This window comes from Borostomias antarcticus, assembly GCF_949987555.1.
Source record: "Borostomias antarcticus genome assembly, chromosome: 3".
Taxonomy (NCBI): domain Eukaryota; kingdom Metazoa; phylum Chordata; class Actinopteri; order Stomiiformes; family Stomiidae; genus Borostomias; species Borostomias antarcticus.
In genome coordinates, this window is record NC_140236.1 from 9,605,145 (window position 1) to 9,632,732 (window position 27,588).

At 45.0% G+C, this 27,588-nt stretch overlaps 3 protein-coding genes across 4 annotated transcripts; 1 reads left to right on the forward strand and 2 right to left on the reverse strand.

Annotated features, from left to right (window-relative positions):
• Positions 1-4,121: 4,121 nt before the first annotated feature.
• Positions 4,122-8,769, reverse strand: tspy (testis specific protein Y-linked). Of its 2 annotated transcripts, XM_084436491.1 has the most exons (8): positions 7,367-8,769; positions 7,176-7,253; positions 6,935-7,046; positions 6,628-6,782; positions 6,438-6,514; positions 5,824-5,999; positions 5,440-5,484; positions 4,122-5,270 (listed from the first exon to the last, which is right to left on the reverse strand). In XM_084436491.1, the coding sequence occupies exons 1-8, from the start codon at positions 8,342-8,344 to the stop codon at positions 5,113-5,115; spliced, it is 1,779 nt and encodes a 592-aa protein (XP_084292617.1). In that variant the 5' UTR covers positions 8,345-8,769; the 3' UTR covers positions 4,122-5,112. The 2 variants fall into 2 exon arrangements, with proteins under 2 accessions (XP_084292617.1, XP_084292618.1); XM_084436492.1 differs by lacking the exon at positions 5,440-5,484.
• A 12,911-nt stretch (positions 8,770-21,680) lies between these two features.
• On the forward strand, positions 21,681-22,862 carry LOC311307440 (putative G-protein coupled receptor 173; the record flags this gene model as incomplete). The annotated part of the gene is made up of 1 exon (XM_084436239.1): positions 21,681-22,862. The coding sequence occupies one exon, from the start codon at positions 21,681-21,683 to the stop codon at positions 22,860-22,862; it is 1,182 nt and encodes a 393-aa protein (XP_084292365.1).
• A 1,903-nt stretch (positions 22,863-24,765) lies between these two features.
• On the reverse strand, positions 24,766-27,046 carry LOC311307191 (histone-lysine N-methyltransferase SUV39H1-like; the record flags this gene model as incomplete). Its single annotated transcript, XM_084435991.1, has 7 exons — positions 24,766-24,899; positions 24,991-25,120; positions 25,283-25,429; positions 25,540-25,866; positions 26,193-26,528; positions 26,630-26,681; positions 27,039-27,046. 7 exons carry the CDS (start codon positions 27,044-27,046, stop codon positions 24,766-24,768), a joined length of 1,134 nt encoding a protein of 377 aa, XP_084292117.1.
• Positions 27,047-27,588: the final 542 nt, after the last annotated feature.

Genomic DNA, 27,588 nt, shown 5'->3' on the forward strand with positions numbered 1-27,588 from the left:
ACAGGAGAGCGAGAAAAGTCCAAAAGATTCTTCAGATTCCTCCTCGGACGGCTAGGGGCTCACGACAACGGGGCACAAAGTAACGGGGGAAGGGGGGGTGACTGCACGAGGAAGACATCCATTATTTTATTCAGCTCTGGAATAAGCTGCCATCTCTTCATCACCTCATCTGTGGTTAGCTCTGACGCAGTACAGGCACATAAAATAGACATGGGAATGGCCCTGTACACAATAAAACTAAGACAAACAGTACAGTCAGTGCCAGGCCAGCAAGGTGGAATGTCAGAGGTGACGTGTCATAGCCATAGCAAGTTTTTTTTACTTTTTACTTCTTTTTTTATATTGGCTTCAGGGGTGCGTGACATAGGCCTACATGAGCACATCAACCGACGTTCTTTCAGTGGCTAACTTTGATGCTGAGTGGATTACCAGATGTGTTCAGCGGTGTGTTAATGAGAGGACATCCAGGTTAAGAGTGGACAGACTCTTTGTTTTCACGCTCTGCTGGAGACATTCTCTCTTTCCAGTTTAGGAAATGAGTCATGAGTCGGCACTGAGTTCAGGTTTCCATGGACACCAGCACATTGACCAGCTCTTTTTTTTTTTCCTTTTTTTTATTTTTATAAGTGCCACCATCGTCATTGAAACCACTGATAGGACTTTCAATTGCCTTATCTTACTACCCACCCACTATGACCTTAACCCACTGAATAAGGTAATGTCAGCATTGTCCACCACCCTCTTACTGGAAATAACTTTTGTCCTGCTGACACCAGTGTGTGTGCAAAGAAAGCTCTGCCTATGTATCTGTGAATAATTGGTATTATTACATGTGGATGTGTGTACACAGGCTATGTATCAGTGTGTTTATGTGTAGTCTAGTGCCACTAATCCTTGAAAACCAAGGCGGCCTTTGTCTAGACCTCCTTGTCTGATCCCTAGATGATGTGAGAGTGATCTCTGAGTAGGGGAGACCCTTGACAGCTACAAACGTCATGCAGAATCCCTGTCAGACACATTAATCAATATCTCCCAAGACAATTAAGGCCCGCATGGCTTCAGATGAAAATCAAAACCTACTATTACTCCGACTGAAGGCCAAAAAGTAAATATGACTGAATATCTGCGTGCTTTATCAAGGTTTGATAAGGACTGTTCAAAATCTTAACATGAGCTTCACACTGATAGGGTGGTTAAAAAAAACCTGTGTACAGAAACAATATCATAGGTGTGTGTGGGGGGCTGGACCTGAGATAGGGGAACAGGTGTTGTAAGCGACATGCATTAACTTCATACTCTAGTGAATATCAAAGGAGAACAAGTTATCAAAACATCTTTGACATGGACTGGAGTGAACACGTGGAACGTTCCAGTCGGAGCTTGCCTGCTCTGTATTGGAATCAGGTTATTGCAGGTTTTTACAGTGGAGGCTGCAGCCTCCTCATTGAATCACAGAGCTCCCCTCTCCATATGTATGCCACGTGTCCACCAGGCCCACCGGTCAGCCAGTCAACATCTGCAGTGAAGACAAGGCATGGCATTCTCTCTCTCACTTTAAAATACGGCATGGGTGAATTGACAGCTGTTGCAGAGTAATTCTCCTAAACAACAGGAACGTAGAAATGAAGGTTTGTGGGGGAAAAACGCTCCAGGGATGAGCGAAAGTACAGTGCAGGCTATGTGGCTTGAGAAATAAATCTGTCATCACTTTAGCGTTTAGCCCTTGCATGCAGAAGAATGGATGAGTGTGCTAATGCTCTGGCTTATTAAAGATGGATTCTCTCTACTGTGATTCTGGGACGATAAAAGTCTAAAAGGTTATTTTTTTCAGTGCATGTGCATTAAGACCTCCACTTCATCTTTATCTCCAGTGGTGTTCATCATTGACCATGTTTACTTTTCTATCCTCCATAATGGAGACCTGCTTTGAAAAGTCAGTCAGGATGTCATGCGCGAGTGGGAGTATCACCACTGGTAACACGCAGGTTTGACACTCAGTCACAACATACACCATCGCACACATAATTATCCTGAATATTCACTCTGAAGATTACCCAGGAAGCAGGGGCGGTGTGTGTGTGTGTGTGTGTGTATTATGTGTGTGGTGTGTGTTTGGCGGGGGTGCGGGCCTCTTCATCTGTCTGGTGAGGTCATGCCTCTCTGGTGACTGGGCACAACAGTCAGTCACCATGGCCTCCGTGATCTCAGATAAGAGTCATCCATCTGTTGTGCATATCTGTCAGGCCCTTGGGAGCTGGGCGGCTAGGCTAATCACCACAGTCATCCATCTCCTCTCACCCAGTGTCTCCCACACTCATTCCTGTTCTCTGTTCTCACTCCCCTCTCTATCTGCTTTCTTCGCTCTCTTGTCAACTGAAATTCAACTTCAACTTATTCTGATTTCACATTTCCACAGTACAACAAAACATGTGGATGATATCCTCCCAAATGATTGAACCCCCACCCCCACCCACACACACACACAGGCACACGCACACACACACACACACACACACACACACACACACACACACACACACACACACACACACACACACACACACACACACACATGCAGTTGATATTTCAGGCCCCCAGAAATTATCTGTCTACCATGACAAGCAGGAACAACATACATGCACTTTCCCTCTACCAAGACAACCTTCTCCACGAGGAAGGCTGTTCCCTTTCAACAGCAGTCAAGCGTTGTGATGAATTACCTGATACACAACAAGCCAGAAGAGATGGAGAGATGCTGGTGTGTTTTCCTCCCCTGGTCCTATTCTGGGTCCTCAGCACTGGTTACTGTCAGGTAGCAGAGAGAAACACCTGGTGAAACCAGGTGTTTAGACACTGATATGAAAGGAGGGGTTACCGGTAGCTACCAGAACATAATGGTTCTGGTATTGGGATTTAAACCAGGCATACACACTGCTCTTTACAGTAGGATACACTAAGATCATGGTCGGTCTTACCTTACTTTGTTTTCTTCAACAAACAGTCTGTGTTTGCGATGATCAATACATTAGAAACCAGCTCCATCATTAATTCATATGCATAAAAGCATTTGTGGTTTGAACAGACTAACGAGAGGTGGGTGCAGTAACCAAGTGGGATGAATCAAATTCTGGACAGAAAGTAATGAGACAGAGTGTGAATTGGTGAGTGTTTCTAATGCTGTGTAGTCCAGTTTTTATTAATAGTCCAGCATACACTAAGTGCCCGTGCTGCATGCCTCTGTCCTAACAGTAGGACAGGTTTTTGCTAGTGGAATATTTATAGCTGTGCATTAAAAGTGGAATCAAGGGTTTAAGTGTACCATTGCAACATCACTGCTGTTCCTTTTGTCCGGGCCTGTCAAAAAATGTCTCGCCTGGGGCTATTTACAGAGGCAAGAGTATATGTGAATGTCTAAAGTGATATCACATAGGTTACTCAGTGTCACATCAAAAATGGTATACAGGTTGGCATTCATATCCCATAGAAAGATACTGTGGCCAGTCTTTGTAGGAATAGCCTCAGCACAAGCATCATACAGTTTATTACAGGACTATTTTCTCTCATAACAATCTGTTGTCATTCTTAATGGTGGGTGCAGTAAAAACATCCAGTCACAAAAAGGGTATGATGAATTTGATAAATTCTCTATCCTGTTTGTATTGAAATGACAGCAGCTGACAAATGATAGCAGCTAAACAAAAAATATATAGTGAACCTACAGTATACAGGATCTTGTTTTCTCCAATCATGTTCTCTGTACAAAACGTTTACGAAGTAGCCTACATACCACATGCTGGAGTACAGAATAGTGATGTTAAATGTTTCAGCTACTGTGCTCTGCCATCTTCTGGTTTCACAGTGTACTGTAGTTCAAGAAAAATTTAACGGACTACTGCTACTACTGTTCTGGAGAAAATCTAATAGTATAGGCTACTGAATGTTATTTTAAGTGATACTTGACCTTCAGTAAGACAAAGACATTACACACAGGGAGCAGAGTTAAATAACTTGCTGTTTTATTTAATCTAATTCAAAAAGCTGATGTTATCTAACAAAAAAAGCAACAAAAAGTTTTCAAAATGAGTGTCCTATAAAACTCAGCACACAAAATAAAGCTTTCCGATTATGTACCCTACAGTACTGTCAAATTCTAGACTAGATGTAAGCACTGCAAAACATTTGCTCTAAACAGTACAACCTTAAATTCATGCTCCTCCTTCTGACTTTTATATCATACATACTTGCCATAATGTTATAAATGGACATAAACAAAAATACAATGTGATGTTTCTAGAAGATACATGAACACAAAATCAGCAAAAACACTTCTCAATGCAACAAGCTTAACAATTTTGTGTAAATCTTTTAATCAGCTACATAGGAGCATGTTACAAAACGTAGGTCTTCACGCAATTCAATTGTTTATATACACAATCAATTTAAATACGCTACATAACAGGTTAGAAAATGTGTGAATCTGAATACATGTTGGTGCACTGATGGATACAAAGTGAATGAGAGGGACCACAAACGGGTATCATCATATCATCCAATATTAACTTTTAACAGCCAAGAAAACTACAGTAGACTAAAAGGATTTTATATACATACAGCCAACAATAGCGAGAGAAAAAAAAGGTCTCCAAATGAATTTCTTTCTTTCCATGATAAAACCCACAATGACATCCCTGAGAACAAGATTTGGTTCAGTACTAAGTGCATCTGAGACATACTGGGAATATAACAACCTCTAAAAAATCCTCCATTTACCTCGTTAAAGATCCATTTTTACAATAGGAAAGGTTTGAGACCGCGCCAATGTGATCAAAGATAAATATTGATTAAGGTTCTATGAGTTGTTTGATTGGACAAAGTGAATGATGACCAATATTTTCAGCCTGGCTCTTTAGTGGTAAATTTTAAGACCCAGGCAATTCAGAATCTTTTTTTGGACATCTGATTCCAGACTACACTCAAATATACAGGTCATTCTGTATAAAATAGGGTAGTACACATGGTGACCTGATTTTTAATTTGACCCTGATTAGAATCAAATGGAAACAATTGAGCTTTAGTGCGTAACAACTGGGACGCTGGGAAAGAGAAATTATTTTAGCTCTGGCCCTCTTGATCCACGTCGACATCCTCCTCTTCTTCCTGCCGTCTGACATCCTTACCCCTCGATGACTCATCCATGTCTTCCACGTCCACCTCCTCATCCTTTTCCCCATACGACTCCTCTTCCTCATCCTCCTCATCACTGTCGGAGCCTGGGAGACAAGGACACAATCATTAGTCCCATGTCTGACAGGAACAGACCAGGAGGACTAACGGTGAGACTAGCAGTCTTTCTCAGGGCTCCACAAAGCCTGCGTTTGGAACTGGAGGCCGGATGTGTCCAGATGGTTGCAACCTTTCTGCCTCAGGATCAAGTCTTACCGTCAATGTCCACCTCTCCGTCATCAACCACCACTGGGCTCTCACCTGGGGAAATATCGCCTGTCTGTTCAGTTTAACCTGGATCATTCAAACATGTCTATCTTACTGTGCACTGCAGACAGAGCTGTAGCCAAATTCAAATCAGAGCAAGAAAAACCTTCAACACATTTTTTTACGGAAAACCCATAAGCTTTTGATATGCGGTGCTTAAAAAAGTGCTTAGAGGATGATTAAAGTATTTGCTGGAATTTTCTGAAAGTTAACCCAACAGACAATTTCATCATAGTGGACTTTGTAAGCATCTCACAAATTGTACTCACAGTGACTGTGTGAACTTAACTACTGTGCTAGCTAATATCTCTCTCTAGCGCCGTGTTCACCAACCTCCAGCTCTCCCCCTCTGTTCTTCATCCTCCTCCTCCTCCTCATCGTCCTCCTCTTCTTCCTTGCTGTGGCCTCGTCCAGACTCCTCCTCCTGCTCCTGGTCGTCATCCGAGTCAGAGATCACCACACACTCATCCCCCTTGCTGTTGTCAGCTGCCCTGGGCCCGCTGGTACCACTGGAGAAAAACATGCGCTGTAGTTTAAAGGTCATACAGATACGATTTTAATGTAGATGAATCATTTAAATGAATAAGAACATGGTGCAGAATAAAAGTATTGTTTTCCCCGCCCCCCCCCCAAAAAATATTGAGTCTGAATTTATTAATTTAAGAAATGTTGAAGGGTTCGACAAGAACGTCCTGTTTACCTCTGGTTTGGTTTGGTACCTGGCTCTAACAAGGCTTGTGAGCCAACAGTAGGCTACTACGACAAGGTATGTGAGGAGGAGGGAGCGATCAGGAGTCCTAATACAATGAGGTTCACAGCACTACTCCCTGACTACACCCACAGGCAGCAACACTATCACTTGCACTAAGAATAGCAGCTGGGACATTTTTTTTTTCCTGGTCAGGTAAGTACCGACGTGTCGTATGACACCCCAGCAGAGTGCTTACCTGCCGTTCTCCCTGGGTTCCCATAGCGGAGTCAGGTAATACCTCAGGGGGTTCCTGTACAGGTCCTCCTTCAGTATCTGGAGATTCATACAGACACAATCATGTAGCCAATGTCACCTGGGCATGTGCAGCAATGTCAGTGGATCAGTTCCAGCAGTCTAATGACAGTGTGAGCCGCCACCCCTCCTACCTGTGCTATATCATCTCTGCCTGGGTTGCTGTGGTCGCTGAACCAGTTGAAGAAGGTCTGGTAGACCCCGAGGGCCGACTTCCAAGGCTCCCTGTTGGCTGTCAGGTTCTGGCCACGGAGCCACAGGATGGGGTTGGAGAACGAAACCGGGGAGCCTGAGAAAACACCATACGATTCGAATTTATTATTTGAGATGCTTTTAAAAAAAAAGAAGAAAAAAGCTTCCCTAAAGCGCCCCCGTCTGAGCCCATCAACAGACAGCAGGAGGAGGGGGGGGGGGGGGGGCAGATGGATTCCTCTTTCTCACCTCCCATTCCAAGGTGGAGCTCCTTCACTATGATGTTGTTTTGGAAATAAGGGTTCCGTCTGAAGTGGAACCCAATCCTGTAGCCAAGTTTGTTGTTCTTGAATGACTCGATCTGGGGAGGAGATGAGAAAACGGTGAAATCGGTTCTCTGGATAGGGATTATTTATTGGGAGCACTTTGGGAGACAATATAGATTATTTATTGGGAGCACTTTGGGAGACAGAGAGTATCAGATACTGACCTCAAGGTCTGTCATGTAGCTGAGAGCATCCTCATCAGTCTCGTCAATGTGAGAAGAGAGATGGGGGTGATTCAACAGCTGTTTGGTTTCGAGTCAAGGGGAAAAGTAACACAGTCCCACACACACACATCACACACAAACACACACACTTCCAATCACCATCGAAACCCCCCCACCCCAGTCAAGGATACTGCTGTGACCCAGAAACCAGGAATGGCCTTGGCGATGGCACTGCGCTGGTCCAGGTGTGGGCGACGTTGGCGGTTCATTTTCAGCTCGAGCCGCTGGTGAAGCCGGGCACTCTTCTTCTCCAGCGCATCCAGTCTCATCTGCACCTGCGCCAGAAGAGACACTGACTGTCGGATCTGCGGGGCCATCACTGACACGATGGCACACTCTCCGTCATCATTGTCCTCGTTGTCTGAAGGGAAGGAGGAACTCGGTGTGGAGGAGGATCCAGGGATCGAGTCGTCGTCCTCGTCCACATCTGGCATGTCTTCTGCATCCTCCTCCTCTCTGTCAACACGCAGCGATGTAGAACTGTCTGCGGCAGCTGCTTGTGCTTGAAACCCCCTCTCGGGTTTAGAGCGCTCCTTGACTGCATCACGATCGTTTCGCTTTACTTTGTGTCCTTGTTTCTGGTGCTCAGCTTTTTTGGATGAACAGGGAGTCTCTCTTCTCTTCTCTCTACCATCTCCTCCTATTCCTGTGAGAAGAGCCAGTGCCTCTGCGGCTGCTATAGCCGCCGAATCAGACTGGTGGTCCAGGGAAGTTGATGGTCGGCAGTATATAGCATCTCCCGCTGCATCTGCCTTTGCAGCGCCAGATCCGTGCGCCTCCGAGGACTGCGCCTTCTCCTCCGCGGAATTGGCGCTCACTGGATTATTGACAGCGGCAGCCGCGCTACTCTCGCCCGCCTGTCCCGTTTGCAAATAAAGTCCACTCTCCTCCTCCTCTTTCCCATTATGTTTCTTTGCCTCGGTACACACTGTGTCGTCATCTTCCTCTTTTTTATTACCATTAGTATTTAAAGGCAATTCACTATCCGTGCCGTCCACTTTTGTTAACTTACTGGGAACCGGGGACTCGCTGCACTGTTCAGGAGACGGACATCGTTTCCTCGGCGTGGAGTCTACAGACTGCTGCTTGCAATCCGACGACTCGCTCATGTTAGCTCTGCAAGATAGCAAACTTAGAAAGCACGAGTGCTAGCTCTATCCCTCGAATTTAGTTGGGATGGGAATTCGCTAACTGGCAACTAGAAACTATTTTCATGAAAGCTAACGTTACACGGCAGTGCGTTGTACGTAAAAATGACTAACATCCGTTCGTGAGTTTACTTGTGAACTGCTAGCTGGCTAGCTAGCCAATGATGGTTGCCCTCTTTTTCCTTTTCCGCGGCCTAGGATGCAGATTAGTAGTAGCAGGCTAGCTTAGCTCCCAGTCTTGCGTGTATTCCTCGGGCCACTACTGTGCTCCATTTTCGTAAAAAACGGCAATATTATAATAATATATTATTAAAAAATGAAAGGTTTTCGGATTAATATAGCCGATTATGTTATTCCTTATGGCCCTGTAATTATTTGATATGCTGTTTCGACTAGCCCTGCTGCGATACGAGGATGACAGAAAAACAATCCCGCGATTGGTTACAGTAGGCCGCGCCGAAACCAATCATATCAAGGGATTTGTTCACATGAATCAGCTTTACAAAAGACACTGGCAGCTGCGCCTTGGCTTGGATATTTGAGAGGATCTCTGGCTGGGTGAAAATAACTATTTTTCGCAGACTACTTGTGTAAAAAATATAATGGTTAGCTATGTTTGTGTCCAATAATGTGAAATAAAAGCGAAAGAGGATATTTTTTTTAGGGCAAGGCGTATGTGCGCTCACTGATAGACGTTTTGCACCTCTTGAGCGTGTGGTGCCAGTTTGTCCAAAATGCGTATGCGTTGAGTAGGCTATAGGCTAATGCACAATATAGATAGGGCCCATAATAGCATACTGTACTTATATTTAAGTGTGACATGTGATCCATTCGTAGCATGATATTTATACCAACCAACCAGGAGAGGGCAGTAGAGATTGCTCATAAACCTGTACATCGCTTACTTCACCACCTGGATGTGTTTTTTTTTAATGAATATACAAATAAAAAATAAAAGTGCAAACGTGGTTTATCTTAAGAAACAGTCTGATCAGACTGATCGGTAATCAAAATGTTTATTTCTGATTATTAATAATGTAATTGAATGTTTCTGTGTGTTGGGGTGTCATTCGCCTTGTAATCTACAATGTTTGATGCTTGATTGATGCTCTATGTATTTTATGGGCTATTCCCATGGATGTATTAAGATAACCTATCCAGTCGCCTACGCTACAGCCTAATATTGGAGTGGGCGGGTACCTACTGTAGCTACCGACAGAAACGAGGGGAGTAGTTACCTCACCATGGGTTATACCAATTTTGAAGACACATTTGGGACGCAAAATATTGCTAAATTTAGACGGTGATTTCTCTCTGAACATCTGCTAGACGACAATTCGTAGTGCTGTCAGTGTATCTTGCGAACCAGGACAACTCTTCCGAGTCACGGGAGTTTGTAACGTTTTAGTGACTTTACTTTCTGCTCGGTTCACCTTGGTACTATGCTGCAAGACACGTCCTGAAACTCTGGAGGATTCCCGTGCTGGACTGTAGCCTATTCAAGTCTCGACTGTCTTGGAGACGCGGATACCTCTGTCCAGTGGACTGCTATCATACAAGGAGAACAGCTGCTGCATCATAATGTCTTTCTTAACCATACCGAGCCAAATGGGTCTTTTCACCGCGATCAAGACTGACAGAGAAAAAGAAGAGGGACATGGTGATTCCCCCGCAGACGATGACGATGACGACGAAGAACAGAACATTCGTCTCATCCCGAGAAGTTCTCCGGTACCGAGGAAGCGTGGACAATCCATCTATGACGAGGACGCCGAATACAGGCGAATCCAACTGACGCTACCGCCCAGGAGAGTGTCATTCGCCGATAAAACAGGTGGCGACCTCGTATATGTTAAGGAATTTCTCCCATTCGATTCGGATGAGGAAGATAATGCGAGTTTGGAAGAAGAGAAGAAATACCGGCGACCACACCGTGAACCGAATTATCTTGTGAGGCCCGAGTTCGACATGCCCACCACCGCTGGCCTGACGCACGCCGTTCACACTAATAAGGTCGAAGTGGAGCTGGTGTCTCCAGTGGAGGACGAGCCACTGGCATTCCGTGGGATTATCAGAGTCCTCAATATCTCCTTCACAAAAGCAGTTTATATCCGCTCAACTATGGACAGTTGGGGCACCTACTTTGATTATCCTGCCGAATATATGCAGGGATCTCACGATGGCGAAACTGACAGGTTTTCCTTCAAACTGTCCTTTGCCCCACCATATATCACCCATGGCTCTCGTATTGAGTTTGTTGTTCGCTTTGAGACCCCTGAAGGAGATTACTGGGCGAATAACTCTGGTTGGAATTATGTTGTGACTCTTCTCTTGTCCTGTGAAGAGTTGGGTCAAGTCAGCGGTTATGGTATGCAAGAAATAAAAAGTATCCTGAAACCTGCAAAAATCTACAGGTAAATAAGGTGTGCCGTCAGTGTTAGTAGTGTACATGCCATGAAAGTCAGTATAAAAAGCAGAAGAGAAAATGCCAGAGGTGAGATAACACACATTCCATTATGTAGACTACAGCATGTAGACCTAGGCTACCATAAAGAGACCAAGACAAACAGTTCTAGCACTGAGGAAAGCTGTCGTGAAATATATGAGGGGCCAGCAGTGGCTATGGGTGGTATGGGTCATCCAAGTCCTAGTGTCTCCAGTGCATTGGGATGTGTTTGGAGAGAGTAGTCTACACTACAGTATACCCCTTTCAGAATGCCAGCCCTCCAGGGGTGTGAGCGCGGGGTTCAAAATAGGACAGGTGTCGCTTTCAGCCTTGACTGTTCCAGGACCAGGACCCCTGACCTTTCCATCAGGGCAGCCAAGGAGACCTCGAGCCAATAAGCTTTCAATTGAATCCCTCAAATCAATCCCTCTTAGCCTAGACGCTTACACTTCCTTTTGGCAACCTTCCCTTTTGAATGAAAATCTGATAAGATGTGTGTCATTTTGTCTCTCCTGTACAATGTGGCAGTCATGTGCCATGCCACAGCACCACACCACTTGTTGGCCAGCTTGCTGTGCTTCTACAGACAAGACTGTGAATCGGCTGCCACCTTGTGCCACAGTACTAAAAGCCTGCTCACAGTCATCATTCACAGTCAACTAAACCTGGATATTTGGGTTACATTCACTTTGCCTCACATTGCCTCTCATTTCATCAGCTTGCATTGTTTCCATTTAGTCTGAGGCTGAGTGAGCTTGGAAGGGTGGAATGCACTGGTTTATAGTATGGTGTCTGTCTGTCTCCCACACACGATTGAATCACACTTTGACATTTTGTTTTGTGCGTGGCAGTGGGTCACGAGGGAGCACAAGCTTCCCTCGTCAAAGGTCCATAAATGGGTGGGTGGATGTTTGAGGTTCAGGGTACAAACTGATCCAGTCGCAGGGCTCGTCATTATTCCAGGCAGGGAAGGGAAGGGGCCGTATGAGGAAGGGTTGAGGAAGTGGGCTGTTGACAGTAGGGTCCCAGAAGTGAACAGTGAATACTCAAAAAGTCAGATCCAGTCAGAGCGTGGCCTTTCTGTGTCCATAGTCTGGAGCATCAGTCAGTACCTCGGCCTAGTCAGTTATTTTCCACTCTCTACAGAGCTGGCATCACCTAGCTACATCACTGTACCTGAGACACATACAATTATTGTCAGTGTCCAATGCCAGTGGCCCCTACTCTATAGTTGGCAAATGTCAAATAAACATGAAAAAGAGCATTGAGCGTCTACTTGACAAACTCATGAAGTTATCATGACCCCAATCCATGTCATTTAACAAAGTTATGTTACATTTTAATGGTCCTTGCTCAATCCAATACTTGCTCAATCAATGTGTGAGCCGTGACAGTAATACTGTCTCATATGGAAGTGATATACCTACAGTTCCTAATAACATGGTAATAATGTTAAGCAGAATGAAGATAAGCAGATGATTATTGTACAGTACCTGTATCAGTCAGGCTATGTCTAGGAGATGATAATTATTCAACGTCTTGTCCGACAATTGTCTTGACTTATTAGGCCTATGTCTTAACTTTTACTCTTTTCCTTTTAGCCTGGATGATGAATATGAGGAATACTCAGACCGAGATGAAGGTACGGCTGGCAGTGGTGTCTACTAGCAGCACACAGGCCCCCCCCTCTGTCTGTAAAAATGGCCATACAATCATACCAGACAGAAAACATGCATTATCATCCTTATGTTCAAATGATCAAGCTCTGTTTGCGATACTGCTGCTCTCATGACATTATGCAGAGAGGGAGATACTGTATTCTCTAGTCTCCTTTTGAATACTCTCTCTGTTTAGACTCACCCCCATTCACTGTTTGCATTGGAGTAATTTTGACACCTCCAATTCGTACAGTATTGCTCAGTTTATCTGTTGACACTTCTTTTTTAAGAGGACACCATTTGATTTGTGGGACTCTTGTCGTTACAGGAGGTGCAGAGAGCTCTTTGACGGTGCCTGAGGTTGTTTGGCCCACTCCTGTCTGCCCAGTGTCTATCCACCCAGAGATCAACGTGAAAGTAAGATTGGGATACAGGGACTATGAAGAACAGATTTTACAGCAACAGATTGAATTAGTTGTAAAGTTAAGTAATATAGTCCCTGCGTTAGAATATAACAAGTATTCTTGCTTATTCATTTGCTGCTTACTTGCCACAATTAACAACTAGCAGACAAGGCGCTCTATTCCATTGTGTGGACAAGCTGTCTATTAATAAAAGGGGTAATTTCCATGCAAATAACCTTTCTCCAATGAAAATGTATTCCTTAAACAACTGCTGTTTATTTTTTACCTGTCAACTGCCGGGTTATCTGTTGTTCCCAGCTCATTGACGCTTCAGCAACAACTTAGGTAACGTCATGCTGCCAGCTGAAATTGCATGACTTCCCTGCGCTATTTGCACCATTTGTTACTCACATCTGCATACAGTTTTGCTCATGGTGTTTTGGTTTGCTTATAGTATCTTTTCATTTTACCTGTCTTCAATTCGCCTGGTCATCTCGCCATCAGTTTTTTTTTTTTCATACCTGTAGTGTAGCATCATTACGCCCCAATCAAATTATGTGGTATTATTGTTTTGATGAATGTCAAAGAAACATTTCTGTATTGATAAACTCATGATGTTTTGAAATTCCTGATCATTTGATTTTGCATTGTTTGTACAAACTGGAGTGCACTTCTCTGTCCGTGTGTGCATGTTCTGTTTTTGCATAGGACATTAATAACGGACATTCTTACTAGGTCTTGCACCCTTGATACATAGCCTGTATACTTCTGTTATTGAAGATGATTAACTGTCTTGTCATACCCTAGCCCTGGGCGTGTCAAACACACACGGATCCTAAAGACATCACCGCTGTGGGACGGAGCTCAATGTGTTCAACAATGCTTTCATTACAATATGGAATCAGCATGGAATCCACTAAAAGAAAAGCATAGGCTATGCATTGAGATGCTTTAACCAGTATTTCAATGATATTTATGTAATACAAAGCAATATTACAAAATGGTGTCATATACAATTGTATTAACCATTTCTGAACTGATTCCTCCGTGTTGAAGTTAGCATGGTTGTCACTGTTGTTTCTCTGTGTCATCACCCTCTAGACGGCAGACGATACACCCAGTTCTCCTAGACTCCCACCCAGCCCAGACCCTCCATCAGCTGATGGAACACTGTTCCGTGCCACTGTGTCCTCGGGCGAACAATCGCCCGACATGTCTTCCACTGCCACAACCGCTGAAGATCCATATGTTGCCTCTCAAGACAACCGATATCTTCGACCTTTTGAGCCAGTACTTCTACCAAAACAGGACTGTGAATTAGAAGACCAGCCCCGGGAGGAGCCCAAAGACAGCAGTCCCTCCACACTCCACCCAACCACTCCCCCGACACCCCCAACCAGCAGGGCCCGAGCCTCAGAGAGCGAGGAGCAAGAGGGAGGAACCCTTACCCCGAATTCCCCCGAACCAGACACCGTCACTGACCGGCTTCACCCCGACACCGACTTGCTTCACACTGTCAGTGATGAGGCGCCTCTCTCAGACTTGACTGACACGGTTCCTGACCTGACTCTCCAGGATTCTCTTGACCCTTTTTCTGACCCACCGCTCACTATTATCGATGATCCCCACATAGACTTGACTCTCACTGATACCGAACCAAATCTGTTTGTCACTGACTCGACTTGCGCTGCTGACTCGATTCACTTTGCCGCTGCCATGCCGAACACTGGTACTTACCTCCCTCGCACTGACCTAGCTGACTTTGACACGGACCAGGAAGACACACAGTCGGGTGACACTGTTACCGACTCTCCCCACACTGACCCGTCTCGTACTGTTACTGCCCTGCCACATACCGAGATCCAAGCCAATGTGCCTTCACTGAATTGTACAACGAAGTATGACCTTCCTGCGACCTCAGGAGAATTGATGGAGGAGGCTGAATCGGAGGTGAAGGAGGAGGAAGAGGAAGATCTTAGACCAGAGGAGGAGGAGAAAAGGAAAGAGGAGCGAGAGGAGTTGTTCATCGGAACCCAGGAGCCGGTCACCAGTTCCATAAGCCTCTCAGAGCAGCCGTCAGATCCCAACCATGGCGAATGTGGGACTGAGGATAACATGAAGACTGGTATTTCCCCTACAGAATCCCCATCCCCTGTGGAGTCTGAGAAGCTGACACGGTTAGATGATGGTGGCTTGACAGTGGAGGCTGGGCCCAGGTCAGACAGCCTCAAGGCCGCAAGGGAGGAAGTCCCTGAGGTAGAGTGCATGTGGCACCCGCCTGTGGTGGTGGCGCACCTTGGGCCCACACGGGAGGACAGGGTGACACCAACTCTGCCCAAACAGGGTGACACCAACTCTGCCTGGATGGGCAAACTGGCTGCAGTCTTCATAGATGACCCCAGCCTCTCTTCACTGCAGGAGGAAAGTACTCGTGCTGCGGGGGGTCTGACACCTGTGGGGACCGGGCGCACAGCTGCAGCACCTGGATTCACACACAACATCTCAGTGTCAGAAGGTTCCACAGAGGTTCAGTCCTCCACGCCCCAAGACTGTACCCTTATTCCACACAAGGCCGGCGAAGAGGAGGAGGAGTCTTTCGGGGTCGCCTCGGTCACACCGGCAAATCTCCCAAGCGGCCTAGCAGGAGCTCCGAAGCTCCCGAGCCCTGAGAGTGAGACGACCATGGACAGGAGCCTGCTGAGGGCCTCCGTCACCTTCCTGAGTCTAGCCATCTGTCTGGCCGTGGGGCTCCAGCAGCCCGGCCTCTTTCCCTTCATGGGGCTGTTCCTCATCTCGCTCTGTTTCTGATCACCTAAGAATTTCCTCTGTCCAAAGAGACTCAACCCTCGGCCTTCCTGCCAAGTGCCTTTTCATGATTCCAAAACAAAACACAATGAGCATTATGAGTGGCCCCTGTTGTTTCTGTGTGCTTGTGTGAGTGTGTATGTGTCCTTTCAGGAAAAAAAAAATGCTGTTACATTTACATTACATCTATAATAATAATCATCATCATAATAATAATCATAATAAATGTAATGCACTTTACATTTGAAATAAATCTCAAAGTGCTACAGAGAAAAATAAAAAAAGACCAAAACATGAGAATAAAAACAGCATAAAAAGCAATAAAGCATGAAAACAGTTAAAGAGCCAAAAAGTTAATTAAAAGTCAGAAAAGGCTCTGGTAAAAAGTAAGGTTTTTAGTCCTTTTTTAAAGGGATCAACAGTCTGTGGTGCTGTCAGGTGGTCAGGGAGAGCATTCCACAGATGAGGAGTGGCCAAGTGGAAGGCTCGATCCCCCATGGTGCGGAGCTTAGTCCATAGATACACTGATGAGTTAGTAGGGAGATCTTGTATGCAATCCTAGAAGAGACAGGAAGCCAGTGTAGTGAATGAAGGATGGGTTTTATGTGTTCATATTTCCGCACTCTCATCAGGATCCTAACAGTGCTGTTCTGAATGTATTGGAGCTTCTGGAGGCTCTTGCTTGGGATCCCAATGAGAAGTGCATTGCAGTAATCCGGTCTAGAGGAGACAAAGGTGGGAGCAAGTTTTTCAGCCTCTGACAGAATGAATGTGGAACGTTTGCCGATGTTCCTGAGGTAGTAGAAGGAGTTCTTGCACAAATGATTAATGTGGGCCTCCAAGGTCAACCTTACACCCAGGTTGGTAACTGATGATGAAAGGGAAATGTCCTGGCCAGAGAAGGTGATGCTAGTTATTAGAGATGACTGGACCTGGTATGGGAGGTCAACTAAAATAGCTTCAATTTCATCTCCTCCAGCCAGGTGGTCTGTGTAGATGATGATGACAATGGCAAGGCTGCAGAGGGGGTTGGGTCAGTTTTTAGATATGGTTGTGTCATCAGCATAGCAGTGGAATAAGATTCCATGCCAACTGATGACATGGCCGAGGGGGAGCATGTCAACTGTGAACAGGATGGGCCCGAGGACTGACCCTTGAGGGACACCACAGATGACAGGGTCTTTTTTCACCTTTTTTCACTTTTCACCTCCCAAGGAGACGTACTTGGTTCTTGCGGTGAGGTATGATTGAAACCAGTTTAGAGCAGAGTCAAAAAGTCTGATGGTGCAGTGTAGATGTTTGGGAAGGATATCATGGTCAACAGAGTCAAATGATGCAGTCAGATCAAGGAGGATGAGAGAAGGAGAGCCGGCATCAGCCGCCATCAACAGGCTGTTTGTGACCCTGACCAGAGCTGTTTCAGTACTGTGGGCGCAGTGGAAGCCAGACTGGAATTTCTCAAAAGGGTTATTGAATTTGAAATGGTCCTAACGCTGAGCGGCAATTACTTTTTCCAGCAAATTGGATAGAAATGGGAGGTTGGAAATCGGCCTGTAGTAGACAAAGACTTCTGGGTCTAGGGTGTTTTTTTATTTTTTAGAAGGGGTCTGATGACAGCAGTTTTTAGAGCAGATGGAACATGGCCAGACTGGAGGGAGTGGTTTATGACTTTGGTGGTCAGGGGACTTATGGCACAGATGTTTGATTTAACCAGGGAAGTGGAAGATTTAATCTTGCTGATGATATCCTCAGCCTCTCTCTGTGAGATACTAGAGAAGCAGCAGAGAGGCTAGGGAATCCCAGACTGTGGGTCGACAGGACAGGTCTAAGGGGGGAGCTGGAGAGAAGAGAACAGATGGTGTCTACTTTTGTTTTGAAAAAAGCCATAAAATGATTGCACTGCTCCTCTGTGGTTTCTGCGTGTGAGAGAGTTTGCGGTTTGAGGAGATGGTTTATAGTGGACAAAAGCTTCTTGGAGTTGCCAGGACTGTTGTTGATGATGTTGGAATAAAACTGACTGTGCATCTCTGAGGGACTTTGAGTAGGCCTTTTGGTGTTCTCGATAGGCTAATCTGTACACAGTGAGTCCTGAGGCTTTGAGATGCCACTCAAGGACACGCCCATCAGCTCTCACATTCCACAGCTCGCAGGTGAACCACGGGGCTGAGTGTGAGAAGGTGACAGTTCTAGTTTTGACTGAAGCGTGAAGATCCAGGAGACTGATTAGGGTTTTCACTGGCTGATGAAAAGTTTGCAGAGGAGAGATGTTGGAGGTCCAAAGTCATGGAGTCTGGGTTGATGTTTTTAAGATTTGTAAAGCAGATTTGGCGCTGAGGAGTAGTATGAGGAGACACAAATGGTAGCGGCCTGGAAATGACCTTGTGATCAGATATACCTAGATCATACACCAGCAAGTTGCTAATAGGGGTAGAGTGAGTGATGACCAGGTCGAGCATGTGCCCCCTGGTGTGTGTGGGGAGATCAACATGTTGTTTGAGGTTGGACAGTCCAGTAGTTGTAAGTGGCAGGAGGGGGTGTCAACGTGAATATTTGTATCTCCCAGTATTACAATGCTGGCAGAAGTTGTACAGAGTGTAGTGAGAAGCTTGTGAATCCTGAGTTGAAAGCTGAGTTTGGGTTGGGTAGCCGGTAGATTGTCAAGTGAAAAGGGTGTTTACATTTAAATATGCAAGGTATTCAAAAGAGGACAGCTCAGGCGAGGCAGGGGGGACAATTTCAGTTTGTGTATTACAACTAAGCCCACGACCAGAGTTACAGGCTTTCTCCAGGTAACTATAGCCAGGAGGCAGGCTTTATGAAATGTGGAATAAACCTTTGACTGTGAGGCACATAAAGTCAGTCATGATGTCCAATATGAGAAAAGAGAAGTTGATAATTTGCTGTTTTACCTTGGCCAAGCAATACTGTACAATGAGATAATGGGCATAGAAATAAACAAGTCAATTGAAATGTATCAATTTGAAAATATATGAGTATACTTAATTTAAGAAATTCCTTTTAAACCTGTGTTTAACATTGCTATTGTTTAAGAGTGTTAACTTATTGCATATTCTACCCTTTTGTAACTAGAACATTTGTGGAGGAAGAACTTGACAGTAACATGGTTTGTTCATGTGTCTGCAGTAGTTGTTTTCAGAAACCTTTGTTGGGAAGTAAGGGATAATTGTGTGCAGTAAATTATTTTAGTCTCAGTATTTTCTGTCAAGTATTGTCCTGAAATGGCAGTATAAAGGAAACATACCATAAAATGGTGGTATAGACAATCTTGAGGTTGAGAAAATTGAGGTTTGAAGTGATGTAGTGTTTGCAGTGTATGCTGTTTGTTAACATATGTGGTCCATAAAAGCAACGTGCTGGTCTTTATCTCTTTTATTGTTCCATTATTTCCTAATTTAATATATTTAAATTTACAGTATTTACCAAGCATTTTGAACTGATACTATATCAATACATTTACTGTCATCCAAAATGAAAAGAAAAACATGAAGAAGGGGTTCAGATGCATGCACAGACATTGATGCTGATACTTCTGAACCATGATAGTCTTCTGTTGAGCCAACGATTAAACTGCACAGTAATAACTATGATGGCATCAGTGGTTTTCAGCTTGCTGCAGTCTGGGAGGTCAAAGGCAGGCCTCAGGCAGTGCGTGTGTCAGGCTTGAATTGAATAGAAATAACCAGAGGCAACATGAGCTGCTTGATATTAGTCAAAAGGTCATGCATTGCACTGAAGTCATGGTGTCATGCTAGAGCCGCCAATGTAAACTGAGATCAGTGTTCAAAGGCTGACAATTCCGCAGGAAGCCCCTTTAAATGCTATATGGTTGACAGGTCAGGTCAGGGTCGACTGTTTGTCCTACAATCTTTTTTTATAGTAGGCTACCCAGATTCGTAACAAATTCACTGACGTATAAATATCAATAATGCAATATCATGTCTGTTAGTAGGCTAAAGTAGGCTAATTGTAAGATTAGGGTATGCTCCTCTAACAACTCCGGAGGCCCATATTGACTACGAGCTCATATTTTTTTGGGGCGGACTATTAGTATCCGCTGTAGCCTATAGGCAAGTGGACTAAAGGCTAATGTCACGTTTAGAACTCCCCCCGCTCTCTCTCGCTCGCTCGCTCTCTCGCCCGAGTAGATCCGATGGATTCCGCAAACAGGCGAACCGCTTCCACGCAAGCAGCCATTTGATTGGGATTATTCTGAAATAATTCATTTTAACAGCCTCACGTTTTGTTTTATTTTATGTGTTGAATGTAAAGTCTCCAAAAGGGATTTCACGATCTTCGTTTTCAAGGATGCACTTGGTGAAATTGAGTCCCGTTGGACTACCTTCGCTGGACGGCATAACAAAGACTGCAAATAACTGTTCGTTATAAATAAATAGCATGCGCGCCTGAATAATGCAAAAAGCAATCAATCATGGCTTTTTTCAATTCTCAAGACTGGATGGACCATTATTGAATGAGCAGTATGTCAAGACAATTTTCGCAGCGGGAAATAGATCTATTTTATAAACGTTTGAGGGTGGGTAAGCATTGAAAATCTGACATCATTTTGGATACAGGGACACAGCAAGATAGTGTTTTTCCACATCTCTTGAATTTTCCTTAGACCTATTTCGACCTGATGATGCGACGTGAAGTCGGGAGTTTCATGAAAATGGATGGATGACATGACATGGACACGAACACAAACAACACATCATTTGGTCTCTGAAACTACAAAATGATCCACGAATAGATCCTAACTTGTGGTTCAATCCAGCTGTCATCGCTCTCTGATCAGTGGTACATTTATTAGACATTTTAGGCTAATGTAGGATATTGTCTGTCTTTTATTTTTGTGTAACAGTGGCTGTCCGATGAGAATATCTTGCATATAACAGGTGTTGGGCCAGAATGTCGCTCTTCAATATTTTTCATCTCTTTTTATTATACTGTAACACCAAACAACTTGGAATAAAACCGTCAATCATAGAACACTCCAGAAATGAAAGGTAAGTTATAATATATGGTCACCCTAAATGTTTAGGCCTGCCATACAGTAAGGCCGGGCCAGTCATTAAAACAGGTGAGGAAAGTAGCATAGGCCTCTTGCAAAGTAGCCTATATCGCTGTTATTATTATTCACATGTATTAAGCACTTTATTGTAGGTTATTATCATAATCTGTTGATTAATATGAAGGACATGGGATGTGTATATGTGTATATTCCACATTCCATGTGGAATATAAAAAAACACATCAGCCTGCAATCAAATAATGTGACAAAAATATGGATCACTGATGAATTACTTATCACTAAATTCATTGATTGGAATGTTAGTACTGTATATCAACAGATAATCTCTCCTACACACACACAGACACACATACATTAGCATGAAGCAGAATGTTAGTTTTGGACCATCTCTGCTATCTACTTGGATGCTCTCTGTCTGCTTCATCCATACACCCCCATGCATACACTCAAACACCCACTCAAAAACCCACACTTGCACAAAGTATGTGAGCTGTTGTATCTTAGCAACGGGCAAGGTAATTATTGAGATAGCCAAGGAGCTGGCATGCTGTAGAGCTGCCGATCTGATCCCAGCCATGGAGGAACAGCAAGCCGCAGACTGTTGCCCAACAGACGCCACTAGAAGCCATGCTTTTTATTATAATTATCTGCATGGACAGTGTTTGGATCAAATTTCAAATATACACACTGCCTTCATGCTGTTTCTCTAAATTTCCAGGTGGTGAGTGGCAGAAGGAAGAAGGACGTCTGTCTTGTCTGTCATGTAGAATGGATCCTCACTGTTCCTCCCTGTAATAGGAGAGGAGGAGACAGACGAGCACCAGGACGGGAGACGGCCGCGAGGGAAGGAAGAGTTGTGTTGTCTGCAGACAGCAGAGAGAGGGAGAGAGAGAGAGAGAGGTGTATCCACAAAGCTAGGGAGTGGGAGAGGATGGCTAACCAGAGCTTCGGCATCGATGGTCCTGGGAGCCTCCTGGCCGTCCTGGCCTCTCAGAGTGGACTGGCGAGAGGCACGGCCAGCAGTGGAGGAATCTCGGCCTCGGATGTGTCCGCCTACTTCAAATTGGTGTTCTTGGGCCTGATCATTTGTGTCAGCCTGGCGGGCAACCTGTTGGTGTCCCTGCTCGTCCTCCGAGACCGGACCCTCCACAAGGCACCCTACTTCTTCCTCTTAGACTTGTGCCTGGCCGACGCCGTCCGCTCCGTCGCCTGCCTGCCCTTTGTCCTGGTGTCCGTCCACAACAGCTCGGTCTGGACTTACAGTGCCCTGAGCTGCAAGGTGGTGGCTTTCATGGCCGTGCTCTTCTGTTTCCACGCTGCCTTCATGTTGTTCTGCGTGGCCGTCACCCGCTACCTGGCCATCGCCCACCACCGCTTCTACGCCAAGCGCATGACAGTCTGGACCTGCAGCGCCATCATCTGCATGGTCTGGACTCTGGCGGTCGCCATGGCCTTCCCGCCCGTCTTCGACGTGGGCACGTACAAGTTCATTCGCGACGAGGACCAGTGCATTTTCGAGCACCGCTACCTGAAGACCAACGACACCCTGGGCTTCATGCTGATGCTGGCCGTGGTGGTCCTGGCCACGCAGGGCTTCTACGCCAAACTCCTGCTCTTCGAGTACAGGCACCGCAAGATGAAGCCCGTCCAGCTGGTGCCGGCCATCAGCCAGAACTGGACCTTCCACGGGCCCGGGGCGACGGGTCAGGCGGCTGCCAACTGGATCGCGGGGTTCGGCCGGGGCCCAATGCCGCCCACCCTGCTGGGCATCCGGCAGAATCTGCACACCCAGCACCGGCGCCTGCTGGGCATGGAGGAGGTGAGGTCAGAGAGGAGGCTGGGGAAGATGTTCTACACCATTACCCTGCTGTTCCTGGTGCTCTGGGCGCCCTACATAGTGGCCTGCTTCTGGAGGGTGTTCGTGAAGTCCTGCAACATCCCGCACAGGTACCTCACCGTCACCGTGTGGATGAGTTTCGCCCAGGCGGGGGTCAACCCCATCTTCTGTCTCCTGCTCAACGAGGACCTGAGGAAAGTTCTGAGGGCCCACCTGCCCACCTACTGGAGGACCAAACAACACCTGCCACAAGACGAGGCTTACTGCATCATGTGATGAGATTGGGGAGGTGGGGGTACTTTATTAGTAGACGGGCATATAATGGGACATTTGAAAAGTGTTGATTTGAAGAACAAGATGTCCTACAGGAAGGTGTTAAGACAAAGACAAGAAAAATTAGCTTGGCAATAGAGGGCCATGTGCTCATTACAGCTGAGACTAGACTAGGGTGTATTTCTTCACATGTATGATGCATGAACAAAATGCAACAAGGACAGTAGGCTACTAACCCATTAGTAATTATTATGACAAATGCCATTTCAAGATTTGATTGCCTTACATTTGAGGACAAACTCTGCAGCTAAATGGAAGTATGACCTACTGCAGTAGTACTACCACAGGTGGACATGGGATGAGACTTATTCTCACACATAGAGGACCTGAAGAAATGAGTATTGATAGGGTTGTTGAACACTCATTTGGAAAAGGTATAGTTGAAATTTCTCAGAGGATTCTTAAACCACGGACGCCTTCTTAACGTGGTTCAGAGGAGAGTGAAAAATATCAAGTGGACATCTTCCTATTCTTTGTATAAAACACAATTGCCTGTTTAACTTTCTTTGTAAACAGAACATTGCAGATGCCACTATTTTTTACAAATGAATTGACTTGGTTTCATAGTGTACAGAGTGTATTATCTTATGTCAAGAATGGAAAATATATTCCTACTCATGGTGTTTTTATAAAATGTGTGGGAGCGTTTGCGGGCGGTTGTTTGTGTTAAAAGTATGAGTGAAAGAGGGGGAGAGGATGCAGAAACAGATTACAGTAATATAAATGAATCTGGATGGAAGTATCTCATTGAATCAGTTAATGATTAACTCCATATGGTAATATCATTTGAATACAGAGGACTGCCACCACAACATGTTGCCCTTGATGGAAAGGCACAGGTAAACTTCAAATAGACCTGACAAGGAGTAAAGAAAAGGGCGTTGTGGGAGGGCCTATGGGATTTAATGACCCTAATGATTACAATATGTATTTGATGGAGCTGAATCAGATTAAGTTGGCAATCAACCCAGACTCATTAGTTATTAAACTATCTCTCTCAAATGCATCCAATTTTTTTTGTTTCATTAGACTATTATCATACATAACTCTGGCACCTAAACAGTAGGCTATGGGACCATTCTATCATTCCAGTGACGGTACATATTACCAAGGGAGAAGTGAAATAGGGTCCATAATCAAGGACTTGGCATTCTTTCTATGTTGTTTCTGTACAGTTGAGGTGGTTATTTTGCCCACTCTTCAATAAAGTCTACTTTTGATGCACTTGGATTTGAGTGTCGAAACACTTTTATTGGTGGACTAGATGACATTGGAAGCAATCCAACTTTAGAGAAAAAAAGTTTGTCTTGAACTTGTCATCTTGGGAGAAGCCCATGAATATTAAGTGGAAGGTTGTTCTAAAATTGCTTGGCACTGAACAACACAAAAATAATTGGAAAAAAGGCATACTATACAAACAAACAAGCAATGTGACATGTAAAATACAATACGTAACACCCTGTAAAATCACCCAGACAATGGAGAAAGGTCAGAGTTTCTATTAGTTCTCAACTTGGAAGGTTCTCCCCACCTCAGAGCACAGCGACAGGCCTCTAATGAGTCTCACAGCCTTCACAATAAAAGTTTTAGTAAGCACTGTATTAAAAATTGGATGTGGATAATCCACCGAAAATAAATCGAATTCTAGAAAGCAAAGGCACTTCAGGAAATAATCCCATAAAATTTACAGAAAGTGTAATCTGAGCGGACAATACGGATCACCACAAAAATGGGGAAGTAAGTTGAAAAGTAACAAAGTCACATAAAATGTATTAAAAAAAAAAGATCTCAAAGACAACACGTGATCTGAGGTTCTTTGTGTATGCTTGGTTTGGCTACTGAATCCTTAAAACAAGTATTTCCTGCATGAGTCTGCCCCACATTTGCACTCCACACGTAGTCGCTTCTTTGGCGACACAGAAAGGTCAGTCATGCTGAAGTTAGAATCCATCTTGGTGCTCTCCACATCTATTGGATCAACTGGAAAATGAATTAAGAAAATGAATAAAGACATGGGACACTATGAGTAATAAAAAAAATCCAAGTCATATATACGTAGAAGGCCACTCACGCTGCATGTTGTAGTCGAAGGTGAGTTCTTCCCCTTTCTTGATGCTCCGTGTTGAGAAGAAGGCCAGGCGAGGGAGCCTGTCGTCCAGGTTGTCTATGAACACGTTATAAACCTGCAGGTTGGGGTCGCACTGTGAAACGGGTAAGGAAAGGATGTATTAAGGAAGAAAATTCTATCAAACTCCACAGTTTTGGTGTTAATTACTAATCCCAGATATGGTTTTAGGCATGGTTTTATTAACGGTTCTTGTCTGAACTCTTTTTAAGGTCTAAACGGCCAGTCCTCCACTCACACTGTGGTTGATGAAGTGGGAGACGTTTCCGTAGCGAGCAGCGTCGACGGTGTAGACATCCTCCACGTAGTCCAGGTCAAACAGGTATGTGGAACCCTGTCTGTCATAGACATGACCCCGCCTCTCTGCCTCCTCTGTCGTGATGATCTGGAACACGCCCACCACCAATCACAGCAGGTTTAGAACTGTACAACGGAACGGCTTGACTCACACCAACAGCTACAGGGGAGGAGGAACAAGACATTATTTTCTCCTACCTCCCCGAGATACTCCATGATGAAGGCGTTCTTCTTGATGCGCTCGGTCGTGCGGACCCCCCATCCTCGTCCATTGTCTGTCCTGAAGATGCAGAGGGTGTATTGGATCCCTCGTTGCACCACCCTGTTGGGGCAGTCGGGCCTGCAGCGGCAGTATCTATTACACTCGTATATGGGCTCCCCCGGCTTGACCTGCACCTGTCCGATATCGTTGTAAGCGAAGCCGTGCTCCGAGCCCCCCGGACAGCAGCCATCCACGGGGCTCTCAAAGCACTTTGTGCACTCGCACCCGGCGGCTACTTGGGTCACCTGTATGCCTTCGCCCACCTGGCAGAAGAGACAACAAAGCAAGCGTGAACTCGCGTTGGGCTATACCATGTTACGTGCATCGTGTGCAGAAGTCATTTTTGTGGATGTTTTTTGGGGACAGAGCGAGCCATTGTAGAGCTGATGGTCACAGCGTTGTTTTGCACGGCAATCGCTGCTATGTATCAGAGTGCTACACCCCAACAACAAGTTTAATCCCAAACAAGAGGAAATGTTCCATTATCATAATTAGCATTCATTGTCTCCATGTTATGCACCATTGACCGAAACAAAAACTAGTATATTGTCAAACTATATCTGGACATGACCTGCCCACCCTGGCATACCTTGTAGTCTTTGATGTACGTAAAGTCCTTGGGGGGCCCCTCCAGGTCCACGTGGTTATGGACCAGGATGCGTTTCTTGTGTCCTCCTAAGGAGTTGAGCTGCTGCTCCCAGTCCAGCAGCCTCTGTCTCTGCATGGCTTTCTGCACTACGTAGGAGGAGATCTCTGGTTCGAGCCGCCGGGGCACTTCGCACGTCCCCTTCTGTCTCTTCAGCTCTGAGTACACGTCGTCCCAAAAGTGGCGCAGAAGCTCCTTGCACTTCAGGTGCCTCCGTGGCTCCCAGGTGTTCATGCATCGCGGGTATCCTCTCCACTTCACCAGGTAGAGTTCTTTCTCCTGTGAGGAAAGACAGAAGCTACCAGGGATTCAGCTAGAAGAACACTCAACACATGATAAATTATAACAAAATCTACATTGATCAGTATTTTTTCACAAACCTTTAAGACCCCCGGGGTGTCTCCTTTCCTCCGTCCAGGAGCAAATACCCTCCTGTAGTCGCACAGGTATTCCACTTCATAGTTTACGTTACCAAACACGACCCCCAGATCGATGCACCGAACTCTTTCCTGGTAGCAGAGAGTTTCCAGCTGGCCAAGCGTTGCTTTGCACGCAACCAAGCATTCTGTAATAAAAGATTGTAATAGTAGGGTAAGTTGATTGTTAGCTAATGTTAGCATACACGCCCACTGTTGAGTGGAAAGGGAACTTGAAAGCTGATGACAAACACGTATAGTCACTAGCTAGCTAACTTAGTAATGTTATGCAATTAGTATTTATATTATAGAGTATGTATGGATACAGTTGCTAAAGTTAGCTAGCCAAAGTTAACAATGAACTAACATTTACCATCTCATTGTTATCTAGCAAACGTTAGTTAGTACTAGCCTATATAAAAGCTCTGGTGTTAGCTAATATTAGCAAGCTATCCAGAGAGAATTAACTTATTAACTAAAACTAAAACTTATAGAATTAGCTAGCTAGCTACATATTGTAACATTACTAGCTAACGTTACTATGAATATACTACTAACGTTAGCCATATTTTATATTTATACTACTAGTCCACAAGACATTTTTGCAACCCAGCTAGATTTTGACAGGCGTAACACAGCATCTATTTTGTGCTGGTAAAAATAAGAGATATAAAAAGTTGTTTCGCCGGATACCTTTTAAATGTTCTGCCATCTCTTCGTCGCGGCGCCGCCAAAACTACACAATATCACCAACCAATGGCCGGTTTGCGATTCTAGAACGACAGTGAAAGAAGCCAATCAGACAAGGGGTTACAAATGTTTAGTGTCCGAGATGCATTCGATTGGCCAAAAGGCGAGAAGCCGCCCACCCAGTCTTGAAAAAAGAGTTTACTCCAGGTGCAGTAGACTAATAGTTTATTCAG

What these genes read in the sequence shown, in the direction of transcription:
- tspy (XM_084436491.1), bottom strand. Translation starts at nt 8,344, where the DNA reads ATGAGCGAGTCGTCGGATTGCAAGCAGCAGTCTGTAGACTCCACGCCG. An exon ending in CTGGTTTCTGGGTCACAGCA is followed by an intron (nt 7,254 to 7,366) that starts GTATCCTTGACT and finishes GAAACCAAACAG; the next exon opens with CTGTTGAATCACCCCCATCT. An exon ending in GCTACATGACAGACCTTGAG is followed by an intron (nt 7,047 to 7,175) that starts GTCAGTATCTGA and finishes TCTCCTCCCCAG; the next exon opens with ATCGAGTCATTCAAGAACAA.